Source organism: Setaria viridis, chromosome 3, assembly GCF_005286985.2.
Source record: "Setaria viridis chromosome 3, Setaria_viridis_v4.0, whole genome shotgun sequence".
NCBI lineage: Eukaryota > Viridiplantae > Streptophyta > Magnoliopsida > Poales > Poaceae > Setaria > Setaria viridis.
The window spans coordinates 37,325,741-37,345,278 of NC_048265.2; the positions used below are offsets into that span (position 1 = coordinate 37,325,741).

Genomic DNA, 19,538 nt, shown 5'->3' on the forward strand with positions numbered 1-19,538 from the left:
ACTTCCCATGGAAGGCAAGGAACTCCTTACTTAATCGTCATAACCCCCACCATCGGTGTCGTCGCCAGTTCCACTACCATCTCATCCTCTACGTGTGCGCCTCACCCTGCAGCCTGGCCGACGCCACGAAGCGATCTGTCTCCACCTTGGTCCCCGCCTCCTCTGGCTCTCTATTATGCTACCTCTCCCCCACTGGCTCCCTCGCACGCATCGAGCGATCCTCCAGCGCCTCCTCATCGTCGCGCTCCCATGATGGTTTCTCATCGCGTTTCCCACCACGCCGCCAACCGCAACAACTTCTCGGCAGCACTACAGTGCTACATCAACATGGACCTCAACCCACCATCATGCTCGTCGTCAGGATCGCGCTCCGACACCACCGACCTCAACCCGCCATCGCTCGTGGATGGTCGTTGCGGAGCCGCTAGGGGCTCCCCAGCGCGTTCCCAGCCTCCTCTAGCAGTGGGGGCGGCTTCCTTCACCCTCGCGGCCTCGTCGCCGCTCCATAAGTTGACCTTGAAGGTGACCCTTCCAGCTGATACGTTTGACTCCGAATCCGAGTCCCAAACTAAGACATACTCGTTTGACGACCGTTGCCACGGCTACCCCATGCCCTTTCCCCGGAGGGATGCTCTGCGTGTCTTCTGTCATGCAGACAACACCTTTGCGTGCCTCCTTTGCCCTGGCAGGAGGCAACGGTGGAAAATCTTGAATGATGTCAAGGACCACGTCGTGGGGATGGTAACGTCTGTGCCCCTAAGGGGCAAGAACAAGAAGAACTGGAGCCGCCACCGCGTCATGGTCCGGAACGAGGGGTGGATGGTGTGAGTGAGCCACGCTAGTGGAAGATCAATGCGGTTATTTTTGCTATGTTGTTAATTAGTAACTTTAGATTTCGTTGGAACCCTATCCATCTTTGCTATGCCGTTATCTTTTGTTTGTAAGATCAATGGATTATTTTCTATTTTCCTGCTCTGTTTTCTCTGTTTTCGTGCTCTCTATTTCCTCTCCCTCACCCTTTCTCTCTTCCTTGGTTCCTATGTAGAAATGGTTACTCGCACTTGAAACCAATTTCCGGTGTTCCCTCATTTATTTGCCAAGGGATGGTTCTCCTACTCACATAGCTCGAGAGGCCAAGATAGATCGAATTTTATGTTTCATTTTTTTTATTGTAGTTGGAATAGTGCATTGATTTTTTTAGAGGTTGAAAATCAATATGAGACGAACATTAATAAATAATGTAATCCTATTTGGCTCTCTCTCAAAACTAAGAAAATCCTTGCTCACCTTGCCAAAATTCAAATAATTTTTCCAGCAAAGGATGGAACATTTTTGTCCGTCCTATTCACTTTTCCTATAACGGATCATACGTCTGTTCATATTTTTCGCAAAAATTGTAATGAATTCTAATTTGTACCCAAAGATTAATGTGGCAACCGTCTACGTTCCAACGCTGTGTAATGTGACATCCTCCACGTCCACGCAGCCAGTCTTCCTTAGTTCTCGTGTAGGCATGGTTACTTCAAACCAACTTATGCTATTCCCTCATTTAATTCCCAATGGGTTGTTCTCCTACTCGCATGACCCGAGAAACCAAGATGGATTGAATTTTATATTTCATTTAATGAGATTGTAGTTGGAATAGTGCATCCATTTTTGAGAGGTTAAAAATCAATATGGGATGATTATTAACAAATATTGTGATCATATTTAGCTCTATCTCAAAAGCAAGGAAATCCTTACTCACCAAGCATCTCTTTTCCAATAAAGGATCGCAATTGTTAGCCTGGCCTATTCAATTTTCCGACAACGGATCATACGTTCTACACATTGCCAAGAATCGAATTCTTTCTTTTACCCGATTATTAATGTGGTAACTGTCCACATTCCAGCAACGTGTAATGTCACATCGTCCACGCAGTCGGTTATTTTGGGAGGCTTGCCGGCGAAGGAGTGGTGGTTTTGTTATAAATGCGACACGCCTCCACTTCTTCTTCTTCAGCTGGCCTCAAACATAAGAAAACTCTTGGGCATCTCCTCTTAGCGCAAGAAAACCCAACCGCATCTCCTCTCGGCTCAAGTACAGTGCTCTCTCCCTAGTCTCTGTATCGATTTGTATGTGCATTCGACCTTGCCCCCTCTTTGATCAAACTAATTTCTATCTGCGTTTAAGTATCGTGGACATGGCTGCTACACCTTCGCTGCTGGTCACCACTGTCTTGTTGCCTGTGCTGCAACATCCTGGTCTCAGGGAGGGTGAGGTCAGACTAGGTGGTTGCGGCTTGTGTCAGAGAGCAGCACCAGTAGGATCCTTGGTACACCACGTCGGTCTGCAGCGGCGCTGCACTTGGCCACCACAACTTCTGGATGGCGAACGATGACACCTTCCCCCTTGTCGTCATCATGCTTCCATTGTCCCAGGATGTTGATCGCCTTCGCATTCACACCTGGTAGTGGTGGAATGAGATCGTCATCTTCTGCCACGTGAGCCGCTTCTACCTATTCATGACCCGCTTCTAGGAGGGCCTGGGGGACCCTAAGGAGATTAATTAGATCGTTTATCTTTGATATGATGTTAATTAGTAACTTTAGATTTTGTTGGAACCCTAGCCATCTTTGCTTTGTTGTTATCTTTTATTTGTAAGATCAATGGACTGTTTCCTTTGGATGGAACATCAATCCGCTATTTTCCTACTCTGTTTTATGTTTCATTTAATGTTATTGTAGTTGGAATAGTGCATCAGTTTTTTTTAGAGGTTGAAAATCAATATGAGTAATCATATTTGGCTATCTCTCAAAACTAAGGAAATCCTTGCTCACCTTTCCATAACTCAAACCATTTTTTCAACAAAGGATCAAATGTTTTGGTCTGTCTACTTCACTTTTTCTATAATGGATCATACGAGATCTGTACATATTTTTCCCAAAAATTATAACGAATTCTAATTTGTACCCAAGGATTTAACATGGCAACCGTCCACATTCCAGTGTCGTGTAATATCACATCCTCCACATCCACGCAACCGGTCATCCTTGGTTCTCGTGTAGGCATGGTTACTTGAAACCAATTTGTGCTATTCCCTCATTTAATTCCCAATGGGTTGTTCTCCTACTCGCATGCCTCTAGAAACCAAGATGGATCGAATTTTATATTTCATTTAATGGGAATGTAGTAGGAATAGTGCATCCTTTTTTGAGAGGTGAAAATTAATATGAGACGATTATTACCAAATATTGTGATCATATGTGGCTCTCTCTCAAAAGCAAGGAAATCTTTGCTCACCATGCCAAAATTCAGACAAGCATCTTTTTTGCAATAAAGGATTGCAAATGTTAGTCTGACCTATTTAATTTTCTGAGAACGGATCATATGTCTGATTGATCCTAATATAATAAGAACATACAAATCTTTCTTGCATGGATTACAAAAGGATTAAGGTAGTACAAAAGTTCACATAACATCTTCATAATTTATCTTGCAGTGAGAGCACTAACAAAAAAGGATTAAGGCTGCATCTTCTCTTTCTAGGATGATTCCATTACGTCGAGGTGGCGTTGGATGTCGGTCCTTAGCGCGTCCAACGCCCTGACGAACACCAGGAACTTGTCCGCCCAGAGCGCTTCCACATCCACCTCCCAACAGTTCTGTTTCCCCGCGCTTGTTTGAGCCGCCAAGATCTTCGACCATGCGGTAGCTTGAAGCGCCCTTTCCATCTTAGCCTGGAAAACGGTCTCCTCTACCTCCCGCTTCATTCCATCAACCCTGGCGGTGGCCTCCCCCGCTATTTCAGAACAAGCTTGAGACGACGAGCTATGGATCTCCGGGAGGTAGTTGCATAGGATGGAGTTCGTGGTGGGTGCTCCATAGGCTTTGCGCTCGCCAGTGGGGGAGAACGCGATGACGGCAACGTGGGCGCCAAACTCCTGGGAGAGGTCTTTTGCTATGGAGAAGAGCGTGTTGGTGCGCTCTGAGAAGCTTGTCTACCTTTGAGCCATGCTGGTGGATTTGGGCATCGAGGACGAGCAGCTCGTCGGGCGGCGGTTTAGATTGGAAATATGGAGAGAAGAGAACAGAGGCAGCGAACAACATGACATTTCTTTTGCGCCTTAAATAGCAAGCAAAGTATAAAGGACTATCAACTTATATAAGAAGATACACAATATAAGTTCCTCTATTCTGAAATAATGAACAAACCATGACCGTTCTTATTAGATCGCATTTTTCAGTACACATACATAATACATCCCCACAGATCCACACTAGTACAGTGGCACAGGCGCACACACACACAACAACAAAACCATATATATTTTAAATACTAAACTGGTGCACTGTCACCAGGCATCGACAGGCTAACTCCGATTCTAGTGCCTCATCACTGCCATATAGATTCTAGTGCCTCATCACTGCCGAAACTCCGATGCTCTCAAAATAGACCCCATTGGTCATCGGATCATCCGGTATGCATAACTTGTTCTGGTGACTTGTTCATCTGTATCCAATCGGATATCAAGATCAAAGTCATGATCATGGTATCCAAATAACAGTATGATCATGGCATGGATCTTGCAAAATGAACAGACGAATGATAGTCACTGCCACAAAATCACAAATTGTTAAGAGTATATTAAGCAACACCGAATATGATTAGTTTAGGATTGTAATCCCAGGATAACCTTCCTTATCGGAAAGGCTACTTTGCCCTCCTAACCATATACTCCTATATAGTTGACCCATGAGGCTCAAGCTGTAGCCCATGCATTATACACAATCTTACACAAATGATAATTGGTAAAAGTAGCACACAAGTTTTCAATATTTTATAGGTGACGAGGTTCATATATCATCATCATGATCATCCAGGTGACACTGAAGTTGGATGAGGTTCCAAATCCAGGGCTCCAGCATTTGTTTAATTACTATATTAAATATGAGCGTCGTCCTCCCTCTGCAACTTCATATCCTATTCTTTTAGGGGAAGGCAAGATCGTACTCTCACTGCTAAGCATTACAATAACATCTGGCATGGTGGGTCGGTCTTCCGGCCTCGGTTCAACACAGAGTAGTCCTATCTGAATGCATCTCAGAATCTCAGCCACTCGATCTTCGTCACGCAGAGATGGATCTACGAGCTCCAGTGATCTCCCTGCCGTCCACAATTCCCAGGCCTGCAAGGATTCCCATCAAATTACAGTTCCAAAAGGTAATAATATAATAGCCAGGGGCAGCATGTGATTTAAAGGGATTCCAAGGCACACATTTTACCCATTAATTTTACATAAATTGGAAAGAGAACATGAAAATGCATGTTTAGAATGAAGCAGAGAAAGGGATACAGTGAATTACCTACAACTGAAAATGGCACTGCAGAATCAATAACAGATATTACGTGCAATAATTTGTCATATCACTATTGTATTATGAGTTCGATTGCTTTTTATTATTGCAGAGTACATACGCATGCTATAAAAAATTTACTCACATAATGCTCCGTAGCGCCATGTAAAGGACGTTGACAAGAAGGTTTGAAGCTCCTCTTTCCCATGATCATCTCAATAAGAATGACACCGAAACTATATATGTCAGACTTAGTTGAGGCCCTACCCACCAACAAGTACTCAGGAGCCACATAACCACTACACAAGGAAATAAGACGAAGTTATTAGCAAGAAAAACTGGGATGGATAAGAACATTAGCAAGAATTTCGTGGTAGATGATGGAGCCATGGCCTCGTGGGAGTGCCAATCTTCCCATCGTTGCCAACCTGTTTGCATTGCATACATGCTTGTGTACTGGTGTGTTCATAGCTGCACGCGTACTTGTTCCATGTAATTAAAAAGGAAAATCAAAATAGGATGAGTGTGTGCTTAATAGGTCTTACAGTGTGCCCTCAATCACCTCTTCATTCAAAGCACTGCCCAGTAATCTGGCTATGCCAAAATCTGTAATCTTAGGATTCATGTCAGAATCCAAGAGAACATTGCTAGGCTTTAGATCCCTATGTAGAATGGTAACGCCACAGTACTTATGTAGATAAGCAACACCCTGTGCAATCCCTAAAATAATACTGAAGCGCTGAGTCCAGTCAAGCAGCATCCCTGTTCCTGCACCTAAAAGTATTAAAGATAAAGTTCTGTATTAATCGATGAAAGGCAAACTAAATTATACTGGAAATGTACCGCTTATATATTTGTCCAGACCACCATTTGGGATGTACTCGTAAACCAAAATCATCTCCCTTCTTTCAGTGCAATATCCTAGAAGCTTAACTATATTTATATGTTGAAACTTCAGAAGGCAGTAAATTTCAGCTTCAAAACATCGTGCTTGACCTTTTCGGTATGAAATTGAACCTGAAGTAGAATATCTTTTGATTGCGACAAGTCGTCCATGTATTTTACCCTGAAAAGCCAAGTCCAAACAATTGTTAACCCAAAAGGAAAGTCTCTACATTATTCCATTTTCAGAAGAACATAGTAATATAAAAGAAGCATATTAAGAACCCTGGTAGGAGAACTTTGACAAAAGTACATCCACCACACGTGCCTTTCAGCTTAAAAGATAACAAAATTCAGCCTATGTTCCTGTTCTCTTAATAAGTATATATAAGGAACATTTAATACTTCAAAATTTTCATCATCTTATTCATTTATCATACTCTATCTCTTCTTTATGCTACCAATCTCACTTCCATACTTCCATGTGCTTGACTACTGATTTACACACCAACTATGTTCGTTAATCATTACAAATTTCAAATGCAACTATTCTTGTTCTCCTATGACATTTGCAATTTCTTGGTAGAGCTTCAATTTTACAGGGAAACAAAGAGGCCATGTAGCCGATGGTGGCGTTGGATAGGGCACACAAACTCTGTTATTCGAAGTAAGGACAAAAGTACAAGCAAGGTCATATTCGTACACAAGCTCACCCTGTGTGTGGGCTCCTGGTCAGTATCAGGGCATACAATACATTTTTTTCTCGAACACGCAGAAAAGCTGCGTATCATTTATATTAAAAAGAAGATACAATGCATAATTTCATAGTCAAATTTTTCTATGATATGCAGCTGAATGGTAATTTAGCCTTGAAGTAATATTTTCCTCAGAAATTTATTTGTAAGAATAACAGCAAAGAACAAAGATAAAGAACATAGTAATACTGGCCTCATCAAATCTATAATTTAACAAGATTAATCTCATAACATGCATGGTGAAGGAAAGAATGTAGATGTTTAATGAACAACCAGGGGCAACTATAGGTTTGCACAGCAAGCACGCCAGGGATCACTTGTTTGGTTGTGTGAAAACTCCAGTACATACTTCTAAATGTATGACACTCATGGTGCACAAAATTTGAAGGTCCAAAAATTTTGGAGCATAACAAAATGGAAACCAAAAGAAAGAATTTATATAGATTACAACACAACATTGGCATGGCACATACAGTAACACGACTTGCATGGGAGGTAAATTGCTAAAGTTACAGGAGATTGTGATTTTTCATTTTTAAAAGATACAGATTAAAAGGTATGCTTTCTACCTAATTTTAGAGCAATGAGTTCTACTTGGAGTACTTCCTACTCAAGTAATCTTGTACAGAACCAATTACATGAGCAACGAAACATTTCCAAACAATTAACAATCCTGATGATCAACTTAGAAAGTTAGAATATTTGAATCTGTAGAATAAGGATAAGTTTGCATCTTCTAACATCTATAATAGAAATATAGGGTAAGATAAACACGAGGAAAACGAAACCTGTTAGGTTCTTTTCAAATAACAAATAACTACCTTATAAACGGTAGCGGAACCACCATGTCCTATTTCATTTTCAAATGAGAAGTTATCCGTAGCAGCCTTCATATGACAGAAGCGGAAGACTGAAAACCCTGTTATAAAGAAAACACTTCAAATAAGAATGAAATTTTCAGATTAAACACTCCACCTTTGTCCATGTTCATGGTTGTTGTTGTTTATCTGGTCTGCTTATTTTATCGTATCATCAAAAAGTAACTGTAGTGTGCTACGAACTATGGCTGGAAACTACAAAAGCATTATTCCCTTAAAAACTAGACACAGAAAATGAAAGGGATGAACAGCCACATAATTAACTGTTTAGTTGATGCTGATTGCTAATACCTAGTTCACGACGATCTAAGGACCTAGGAATATACGGTAGTCTTATCTTGTCTTGAAGCCACCAAAAGGACCATGTAAATCTACTCTTTCTTGTTGATCCAATTTCATTAAGTTCCTGGTGACCTACAAACATAAGCGTAACAAAAAGTGTCATATTTAACGTACAAAGAATTAGCTTTGTTATGCATCTGTATAAATATAACTTCCCACAGCAGTATAATTATAATCCTAAAACAAAACAAGTTACAACAAATTTTCTCATTAATAGTCAACAAACGAGAAAAATCTGGTTGAACCAAAGTCTAACTGTTTACTCTAATTACTTACATATACTTATTATAGCTATCACAGTTATATAGACAATACTATTGAGTTTGCATAATACTATTGTGTCTAGTCTCGGATTGGAGGGCTTGCTCGACAGGATGACAAGGCTCTTTCCCTGTCTCCCTGGAGCTGTGGTAGATGAAACATGAACAGGCACAAACTATTTTCTTGCTTTCCCAGATGATCAGTCCCATATATACAAGGCCAAACCTTTTACAGATCACTCATGCAACAACCAAACAGCTAGAAAACTGAATGCTAACAACTGTGTGCAGATCCTAACCAACCGAATGCCAAAGTACAGGCCAAAGCTTACAAAACAAAACGGATCGAATAACGGAGATACTATCGTCAGCATCTACGCAGCTGGTGCTGCATGCTTTTTGCGCCATCGTTCGTAGACATGGCCCCACATAACACATAGGTTGTAGAAATGTACAGAAACTGCTACACTTGCATTTATTTCACCCACACAATTTCGGAGGCAATCCAACTAGTTTGTTGTAAACACGTAGGCTTTTTGCCAGTTATTGTAACCAGGACCAATTGGTACCAGGTGGACAAAAAATGACTTTCATGGATTCAAAAATCATTGTACAAGTGTACAATTTTGTATATGAAGAAGTTGGCTAGAAAAATAAAATAATTTGCCTGCTCAAATAGTTTACATAGTGAACATAATTTGATATTCAACCTTATATATCATTTAACTTCATGATTCAATTTCAATCCTTAAAATACAGAAAAGAGTACCTCCCTGTTGGTGCTCATCACTTTGATAATGTTCAGCTGCTGATTGGACCGTTTGTGATTCAGTATGTTGTAAGCCACTTCCATCCCGTCCTGTCCTGAATGTACAAATTAATTCAATAAACTACTATTCCAAATGGTTTAGATGTTTCACGAAATGCTTTAATCCAACAATATATATTTCATAAATCACGTTGTGAATAGTTAATTTTACTATTGCTATCCGAGAGTAAAATTTTTTTATCGAACACGCAGGAGAACTGTGTATCTTTGCATTAAGAGAAAGAATAGTCCAATTACAATAACACCACCTCACCTTGGACTAGAGTGAGAGATGTGGGTTTTAAACAGAAAGATAAATCTTACAGAAAAACGAACTAAAAGGGCCTGACCAAGAAAAAAAACTGATCCAACCACTAGACTACAATCCTACCAAGATCCAAGGCTGCCAGCCCCTTGGCTCCAGCTGATAGCCACCATTGAGATTCATCCTTGAAGACCTGTAGAGCTCCCTGGATGCTAGGAGCAGATCCATCAAAAACACAAGCATTGCGCCAAATGGTCCATGCTCCAAGAATGACCACAGAATTAGAACCCTTTTTTTGCTGCTTCTGAACTTTCTTCAAGGATTTGCACCACCAGACAGAAAAAGAACTGTCCCTGTGATTAGGTACCACACTGGACAAGTTCAAATGCCCTAGGATGCTATACCAGAATTGCCTTGCAAACACGCAAGACGTAATAATGTGTTGAACCGTCTCATTCTCCTGGTCACAGAGACTGCATTGCTCTGGGTGAGGGAGCCCTCTTTTCTCCATGCGATCAGCTGTCCAGCAACAATTTCGGATGGCCAACCAAATAAACAATTTGCATTTACCCGGGGCCCAAGATTTCCATATCCGCTTCCAAGGTTCAAAGGAGATAGAGCCGACAAAGAAAGCTCTATAACCCGATTTGGTAGAAAATTGGCCTGAAGCTTCAAACTTCCACCAGTGCTGATCATCAGATTGGTTCAACACTGTCTGCTAAAGCATCCCACAGATGCAGATACTCGGTTAGACCAACCAGACTGAGCGCCCCTCTAATGTCTGCTACCCAAGCATGATCCATAAGGGCTTGGGCCACTGTTCTCGTCTTTCTCAATGTCGGAGGGACACACTTGTGACTTTCAGGTGCTAATTCTTCCAGAGAACAACCATGCAGCCATCTACAGACCAAAATAATGTGCTTGCCCCATTTCCAGTAGATGTCACCACCGAGATGGCAAACACGGCCAAATTATTGGAGTGCACTGCTATTTCTAGACCAGCCCATGGACAGTCAGATCGAGTCTTTTCTAACCAAAGCCATCGCATTTGATATGCCCAACCCATGATTTCCAGGTTATGAATTCCCAGGCCCCCGAGATCAATGAGTCTACTGACCTTTTCCCAAGCTACCAGGCAGCAGCCACCATTCACCTCCTTTCTTCCTTTCCACAGAAACCCCTTTCTGATTTTATCGATTGCTTTAATGAACCATTTTGGGACCTTGATGACGACTAGCAAGTATAAGGGGAATGGCAGTAAGGACAAAGCGTACCAGCACAGCCCGACCAGACATATTCATGAGAGAGGCTTTCCATCCTGGGAGCTTATTTGCTATTTTCTCAATCCAAGGTATCAGGTCACATTTCCTTAGCTTCTTGTCAGAGATAGGCAGTCCCAGGTATGTGCAGGGGAAAGATGTGGTTGTACACTGTAAGGTGTTGTTCACAGCCTCAATTATCTCCCCTTCACACTGAATAGGGATCACACAGCTCTTGGACAGGTTGGTCTGCAGGCCCGAAGCTTCCCCAAAGATGTGAGAGTAAAATATAATGTTGCTTTGCTAGTAGGCAGTAGGCACACATAAATTATTGGGCCGTGTATACATATACATACTCCAAATGTATAAGCAATAACAAATCAGCTTTCATCAATCTTTTGTAATGCAAATCATGCAGTATGATTTTTTCAAACAAATGTAAATTAGGTACTAAGATAATTAGTTAGAATCTGTACATGAAAAGTAAAAGAGTTTCATTGCTTCTGTTGTAAGATACTTGTCTTGGCACCATATACGTTCAATGATGCCAATGAACAACTAGTGGGAATCGAGTTTAAGTAACTTTTAACTCTGGTCATTTGGAACCATATAAACATGTGTGGGCATTTCGAAATTTTGATAATTAATGTATCAAACAGATAAATCATTGCGAATATCCAACCTTGCATCATTGTTTGAACAACTCATTGATGACCCCAATCTATCTCCAACACCCTGAAATAATAAATAGATCTTCAATTATGCTGTACTTGTAGTGCATGCCAAAAATGAGAACCAAGTAATAGCTATGTTGGTGAGCAATGGCTCAAACCCAGGTGCTCGCAAGTCATGTGAGTACCTTCTTAAAGGTCGATATTCCCCTCTCTTAAGGCAAGCCAGGGGAGTTTCTTGTCCCCATAGTCAAGGGTTTGTTTTGTAAGGTAAAGATCATAAGTTTTTTTCTAACTCAAAGAGCAGCTGACCACAGAAGTGCAGTTCATCACTTCTTCAGTAAAGTCAACAAAGGTTTTCTGCAACTCAGGACAATGTTTCAACATACAATTCAATGGAGTCACTGGATCTTGATGATGTGATATCTCTATCATTTCAGCCAAACTGCTAGCTTTTGCTGCCCAATGGTTAATTTTTTTCTGCTGGCTCTTTAAATACCCATTTGGCTGACCATTTGAGGATGCTATAACCCTTGGAAAGGTTATGCAAAAATTGGAAAGGGCGTGGAACACTTTGGTGATAATATAAGAGTAAAAGCAGTTTTTAGCGTAATATTAATGATTGATTGTTGCTAGTTTAGGCCTGGTGCACATCTAGCTAGGTAATTAGCTTACAGTTCCATTACAAGAGGAAGCCACATTTGTTTCTTTTGGTGCTTGCAAGCATCTAGATGACTTTACAATGTTGTAACCTTGGGAAAACTTCTAACTGAGTTTGTGAAGTAGTGGCAAATCTTATGATTGGGATAGTGGCACATGCCTAAGTGGCGAGCATTACCATAGTGAAGACGGCAAGTAGCAACCAGGGAAAGGCCCATTAAGAGATTTTCTGGTGTGTGGAGACCATTCCAAGGGGCTCAAGCAAGGACTAGTGTAAAAGTTGTCATGCCAAGTTTTTATTCTCTCTACCTTTACATTCCATATTTAGTTATTGTTCACAATTTACCTTCCCAATGATGGCATTATGTAGTTTGGTAGAATTGGAGCTACTGTCATGAGCATGGATCAAGGTTGGCCACGGCCAGCACTGCTGTGGACCAGCCCTCTATCACGTACAAGGAGATATGATTAATTCAACTAGAGATTAGGATGTTAAAGACTGTTTGATGACTATTACCTTCTAATAATCACAATGAAACCAGAAAGTTAGTACTCTACAGTCTACAGTTAGATTCATCTGGTTCTTTTTACTCATTGACTGTTTCACAATCAAACAAGACTGTTTCATTTTAACAAAGATGAAAACTAAAATTAATTAATCGTTGTACTACAAGAGCACTCAGACTTTAAGGCTCCTAAACTGACCTGAGCCTGGGAGCATGACAGATGTTCATTTTTGCAAAGTTGATCTAGTCGACGAGTAATATCAATATGACTGATAAAGGGGTAGAGTTGGAGATAGCTATCAATCTTCTTCTGCACCCCTTGAAACTGTTCAGCCTGCTTCCAGCCCATTAAGAAGCGGTATGTGGTGCTACAATTCTGGCAGGAAGCGATGAGCACATATGCCTCCCGGAGCGCATCATCCAGCCCATCAAGCGGCCTCCTGATCTCTGGTTCCTGCATCATATCCCATCCCTGCAGCTTTTGCAAGAGGTCACCAATCATCATAGCCCGGCGAGCAAGATGCCTGCAGTCCTCTTTGTTGCGGCTGACCGTCCGCACCGCCTCGAGAATCATTGCAATCAGCCCACTGGCATCCACTCCAGTAAGCTGCGCAACAGTAGCCACCTGCCCAAGGCCATTCCAGAGGGCCATGGTTCCTCTTGCACCTTCCCCTCCGTGGCCTTTGAAAGGTAAGCTTTTGACTTGCTGACAGAACCTGCAACATCAACTGCAGTTGCGCTGCAGAGAAAAGGCATGTTGGTTTTCTTACGCAAATAGCAACAAATGGCAAACACCAACAAACAAGAACTGAAAAGAAAGTGGCATTACAGCTCTAGTTACCATTGAAAGGTACTAGGAGCAGCTCTTTTCCATGGGAGGTCGCCTCAGTTAGCCACTTGCCAAGCTAGGTCCACAAGACCACAAGCCTTAGGAAATAGTTGGCTTGCAGCAGCTGCCGCACACAGCACCAACTGGATTTGAACGCAGAGAGCTCCCAAGGCGAAATTTCCAAGAAGGCGGCAGGGATTGCAAGAATGCCGCCGAACCGGAGACTCTGGGACCGAACAAGACGGGACCACCACCACCAAGTCAACGCTTGTGGGCGAAGACGTCGACGGAGAATCCGCGTTCGCCGGTGAGGCATTTCCACAAACACGTTGCGCACGGCTCACGCATCCGACGGGCAACAAGTCAGGAATGTAGCTTAGCCTCCCACCCGCCGCCTGCCAGGGTGAATGAGGTGGCCGTGCCGACGCCCTCTGCTCTTCCGAGCGAGCGGAGCGCGGCCACAGCGATCCCATTTCCAAGCAAGGCACAGGGGTCGCCCTTGACCGTGGTTGTGAGTTGTGTGACTTGTGAGCAGCATGATTGACTATGACAAAGATGGGGTCATGGGGAGTGCAGGATTACTGGCCCGTCGCCAATGTCGCTTGGTGCGGTCCGGTTGGAAGCTGGTTCCAATCAGGTTCAGGAAGTATTTTACGTGCCAGCATTTTCAGTAAAAACCGGAATTTATATTTTTTAAGCTGCAAATCAACCCCAATGTAAACAGTAATATTTTTTCACGCAAAATAAACGCACGTACGGCAGCCTTCGAACTTATGACCTTCCATTATGACCTTCACATCTAAATGACTTTAAATTAAAAACTTCCAACTACAACATTGTAGATCAGGTCCAAACCAACAATTTCCACATAAAATTTGTTTTCATGCAAGTCCATATAAAAAAGTTACAAACATCCAAATAAAACATGAAATTCAAACTACAAGGATGGAAAATATATGCTAGAATTATATTTTTATTATCTAAACAACTTTAATTTACAAAAATTTTAGCTACAGAGTTGTAGATCTCATCAAAATCTACAATTTTATATAAAGTTTATCTCCATCCAAGTGCATCCGTAAAAGTCAAACGTTACTTTTTAAATTTTGGAATATTTCATAAATTTGAGTTTTAGTTTCTTTTTGATTGACACGATATAAAATGCAAAGTGTCAAGCAATAGATAAATCCTATGTACTTGTTTCTTCTACTCAACATCAAAAAGTATCTACATATATTTTTTTTTTGAAAGCTTGGGTGGCTTTATGGCCTTTCATTACCATCACCGGATTCCGCTAAATTGCGGATCACCTGCACATTTACAGATTCGGGAAGAGGGCCAGTCCATATGCATGACTGTTCCGAACCCCAAAATAAACCCAGTCTTGCAAGCTCGTGCTCAGACGAGTTAGTACAACGTGGAATAAGAGAAACAGCTAAACACACAAACTCATTAGCTAACAGGTTTCGGATATCCCTGAAAATCACTCCACAGTGGCCACGATCATGAGTATCACATGTAATAGCTTCCTTTAGAACACTTGAGTCAACCTCCAGCTGCACATGGGAGATGCCATACAATTCTGCTGTTTCCAAAGCTTTGAGATAGCCAACCGCTTCCGCCATTAATGCATCATGAAGCAGACTAGCGTTGCCTGCACCTGCCAGCACGTGTGCACCTGTGTAATCTCTAATAATGAAGCCCCAGGCTCCATGCTTAGTTGCCTTCACAAAAGCTCCATCAGTATTGATTTTCAGGACACCTTGGGGAGGTCTGAGCCATCTCTGTTGTAGCCTAGCAGTCGGTCTGATTTTTATCGTTGGCAATTCTAGTAGCCCCGCCATCTCTAAGACTGAGTGACAAACATTTTGTATATTTTGAATTGGATCTCCAGCATTTACCTTGTTTCTTACATCCCACCACTTCCACAGCAAGAGGCTAACCTTACATGCCAAGCTTTGTTCAAGTTGCAGCACATTCCAAACAAAATCCTTCGATGATTTGGCCGACAGCAAAGCAAGGCGTGTTTGTTCCATTTCCAATAGACGCCAACATCTCTTTATTAGCTTGCATTTTAGAAAACAGTGACCCCCATCCTCATCAAAACGCATGCACACCGGACATCTCGTGTCAAGAATAACCCCTCTCCGTTTGATGTTTTGCTTCAGTGGTAGGCTGTTATGAGCCAGGCGCCAAATAAAATGACGTACCTTTGGAGGACATGGCAGCTTCCACAATTTCTTCCACTTCTGTGCTTCATGGTCTCCCTCCTGACAGCACACGCTACTTTCTCCTTGCTGGTACTGCCGCTGGCGCCTCTCTTCATCTACTAACACGTGGTATGCCGACCTGACCGAAAACATCCCCTTCCTGTCATGGTGCCAGGCAATAACATCATCCCTGCCGAGGCGTATTGGAATTGATAGAATATTTGGAACGTCTTCTTCCCAAAAGATTTCACGCACAAGCTAGGAGTCCCATGTTCCAGTAATCGGATCGATAAGTTCTTCAACTTTTGAGAGTAGCACCGAACCCCATGGTGTTCTTGGTCGGCGGGATATACCTGTTGGGATCCAGGGGTCATCCCAAATTCTTACTTGGGACCCATCACCAATCCGCCAGATCAAACCATTCTTCAAAGCTTTAAATCCCCGAACAATGCTGCGCCAAGTATAAGAAATTCCTGACCCCTCAGACACCTGCAAAAGGTCACCACTTGGGCAATACCGAGTTGTGAGTAATCTCGCAGATAAAGACTCCGGGTTTTGCAAAATGCGCCAAGCTTGTTTTGCTAGCATAGCAAGATTGAAAAGATGCAGATCTCTGTAGCCCAAGCCGCCCTCATCTTTCCGACTTGACAGAGTCTCCCAAGATTTTCCTTCTCCATTTGAGCCCACCAAAAACGGCAAATCATAGTACTAATCTCATCCAACACTGACTTTGTGATATCAAAACAGGCCATCGCATAGCTTGGAATTGCCTGGGCCACCACTTTTATAAGAGTTTCTTTTCTGGCCTTCGACAAAAGCTTCTCCTTCCAGCCATGTATGCGCTTCCAGACTCTGTCTTTTAGATATGCAAATGTTTGTGTCCTTGAACAACCCATATAGACAGGCAAGCCAAGGTACCTGTCTGTTCTCACCCCCTGTGCAAGACCGAGTGTGGCTAGGAATTGATCACCTGATATTTGACTTGTGTTCTTACTGAACAATACAGAAGACTTATCTTTGTTTATCATCTGACCCGAGCATGCCTCATACACTTGGAGTACATATTGCAGATAATTTGCATTCTCCTGGTTTGCTTTTAAGAGAAGCAAAGCATCATCTGCAAAGAGCAAGTGAGTAATGCTGGGTGCATTAGCACAGATACTGATCCCCTGCAGCCTTCCGGCTTCCTCCGCTACATTCAACATTGATGAGAAACCCTCAGCACATAACAGGAACAAATATGGGGACAACGGGTCACCCTGCCGCAACCCTCTCGTTGGCTTGATTTCTTCTGTGAGTACACCATTCACCTTAACTCTATAAGTCACCGTAGAAATGCAGCACAAGATCAAACTGACCCAACGCCGGCTGAAACCCATCTTCAACATAATTTTCTCCAAATAGTTCCATTCCACCCTATCATACGCTTTGCTCATGTCTAGCTTCAGTGCAGCAAAGCCCTCACCTCCCGATCTCTTATTCTTCAAGTAATGAGTCATCTCATAAGCAATCAGGATATTATCAGAAATGAGCCTGCCCGGGACAAAAGCACTCTGGTTTTGAGAGATGATCTCAGGAAGAATTAACTTGAGCCGATTGGACAAAACTTTAGAGGTGATCTCGTATATGACATTACACAAACTTATTGGTCGTAGATCTTTTAGCCGCTCAGGATTTTGCACCTTAGGAATCAGCACCACCACCGTCTCATTCCACTTTGCCGGCATGCTGCCATCATTGAGGAAAGTGAGAACTTCCCTCACCACATCCGCCCCCACAATATTCCAATGCTTCTTGTAGAACAGAGACGACATGCCATCTGCCCCCGGAGCTTTAAGGTCCCCGATGGCATCAAGTCCTTGGCGCACCTCCTCCTCTGTGAAATCACGTAGCAGCTGATCGTTCATCTCATTTGAAACCACCTGCTTAACATGCTGGAGGAGTTCATCCATACGGTCCCCTGCATTTGTGGTAAATAAATTTCTGTAATAATTAGTAATTAGTGTTTCCAGCTCCCCATCTTCCTCCACCACCCTCCCGTCATCCTGGACCAATCTCTTGATTCGGCTCCTCTTTCTTCTCTCCGAGGCGTATTGATGAAAGAAATGTGTATTCCTATCCCCCTTCAAAACCCAATGCACCTTAGCTCGTTGGCGCCAATACAAATCCTTCTGCTCTTCCAGTCTCTCCCAACGGAATTTTAGCAACTCCATTCTCCTTAAAGACTGCTCATTAATCGGCCCTGTTCTACATGCCTCCATTGCCTTTCTCAACTGCTTCATACGCTTCTCCAAATCCCCTAGTACATTTCTGTTCCAGTCCCCCAGATCAGTAGCAACACTCTGTACTGCCTCCATCACCGTCCCCCTCCTTCCTTCCATCACAGTCTTCCAGGCGTTCTCCACAATCGGAGCACACTGCTCCTCCTCCACCCAGTGGGCTTCAAAACGAAAGCTTTGTCCACCCCTCTGAGCACCACTATGGACATCCTCCTCCGTCAACACCACCACCGGCCTATGGTCTGAGTGGCACGGCTCACCATTTATTACTTTGTACAGCGGAAAGTGAGCACGCCATTCCTCATTGGCCACCGCCCGATCAAGCCGTTCCCGAACATACTCGTTGCTATTATGGCTGTTGTTCCACCATGTGAAGAGATCCCCGGCAAACCCCAAATCAGAGAGCTCGCAGTCCTCCAACGCCGACCGGAAACAATCCATGCAAGCTTGCCCTCGTGGCAGTCCACCTTCCTTCTCCGCACCCATGAGAATCTTGTTAAAATCCCCCAGGCACAACCATGGTTTGCGCCTGGCAGCGTTCAACGTCCTCAACGCCTTCCACGACAAGTGTTTATTCTCCGTGCTCGGTTCTCCATAAAACCCCGTAAGTCTCCAAGAGAAACTATCTGCCTCCTGCACGTCTGCGTCAATGTACAGACGTGATATCCACCTCACGTGCACATCCACCCCTGTCCTCCAAAACAGGGCCAAACCTCCACTTCTACCCACACAGTCCTTCACCACCACGTTAGTAAGTCCCAATTTCCACCTCAAACCTTTTATTCTGTGCTCATCCAATTTTGTTTCGGACAAGAACAAAATATCGGGGTCCTCCTCCTTCTGAACATTCAGAAGGCCTCGAATTGCCGCGCCGTTCCCCAACCCACGACAATTCCAAGCTATGATCTTCATTTTGACTCGCAGGGCTGTTTCGACAGCCCCGCGCTATTTATGTTCGTCTCCTCCGCTGATCCCTCCACCCTTGCCTTTTTCTGCTCCTGTGACTTTCCTCGCTCCACCTCCATCAAATATAGCTTACTGCGTATTTACAATATCCGTCGACCATAACTGACCGTTCATATCTACATCTGACACGTATTCGTGTCTGAATCTGAATCGGAAAAATAACTATCAGTATCTGCTCCATTTTCATCCCTAGCGGTCACCATGGCTTCCGTTGGACATAGTGAGAAAGAAGAAAATGACAAATGAATTGTTATTTCACCAGGGATGGAGGGAGTATGCATATATTTAATAATTTGTGGAATAACCATAGTTTTACAGATAAGCGTGAAATGGTAGTAGCAATAATATATTTCTGGTTGTGTTTCCAGTGAGAAGAGGGAGATGAAATTTATACTCGATCAGGATCAATATTCGCGAGGAACCCTAAACTGAGTCATTAGGAATAGTATTGATGAGGATCAAATAAATTGATATGAATATATTAGCAGCCTATAAAAGCCACCTAAAGAGATTTTGTATTAGCGAGGAGGCAATTAATGCATACATATCAGAAAGATGTGCCATTCAGATACGGTTTCAGTACCAATATTGATGAAAGGAGTACCAATAATTTAGGAACAAAATAAATTG

General features: G+C 42.8%; 1 protein-coding gene across 9 annotated transcripts; it reads right to left on the reverse strand.

Annotated features, from left to right (window-relative positions):
- Positions 1-4,604: 4,604 nt before the first annotated feature.
- LOC117850117 (cysteine-rich receptor-like protein kinase 25) lies at positions 4,605-14,158 on the reverse strand. 9 transcript variants are annotated; one of them, XM_034731914.2, is made up of 11 exons: positions 13,466-14,158; positions 12,824-13,363; positions 11,470-11,522; positions 9,225-9,319; positions 8,145-8,267; positions 7,797-7,894; positions 6,356-6,404; positions 6,182-6,271; positions 5,884-6,106; positions 5,484-5,637; positions 4,605-5,169 (listed from the first exon to the last, which is right to left on the reverse strand). In XM_034731914.2, the coding sequence occupies exons 2-11, from the start codon at positions 13,274-13,276 to the stop codon at positions 4,921-4,923; spliced, it is 1,587 nt and encodes a 528-aa protein (XP_034587805.1). In that variant the 5' UTR covers positions 13,277-13,363; positions 13,466-14,158; the 3' UTR covers positions 4,605-4,920. The 9 variants fall into 9 exon arrangements, with proteins under 9 accessions (XP_034587805.1, XP_034587804.1, XP_034587803.1 ...); XM_034731913.2 differs by having other exon boundaries at positions 5,884-6,112; XM_034731912.2 differs by having other exon boundaries at positions 6,182-6,259; positions 6,335-6,404.
- Positions 14,159-19,538: the final 5,380 nt, after the last annotated feature.

Bases quoted from the DNA above. Each gene is read 5' to 3' on its own strand.
- LOC117850117 (XM_034731909.2), bottom strand. From the start codon at position 13,276: ATGGCCCTCTGGAATGGCCTTGGGCAGGTGGCTACTGTTGCGCAGCTT. The intron at 11,523-12,823 runs GTCAGTTTAGGA...TTATTATTTCAG, and splicing joins TGTCATGCTCCCAGGCTCAG to GGTGTTGGAGATAGATTGGG. The intron at 6,405-7,796 runs GTAGTTATTTGT...TTGGCTTTTCAG, and splicing joins GTTCCGCTACCGTTTATAAG to GGTAAAATACATGGACGACT.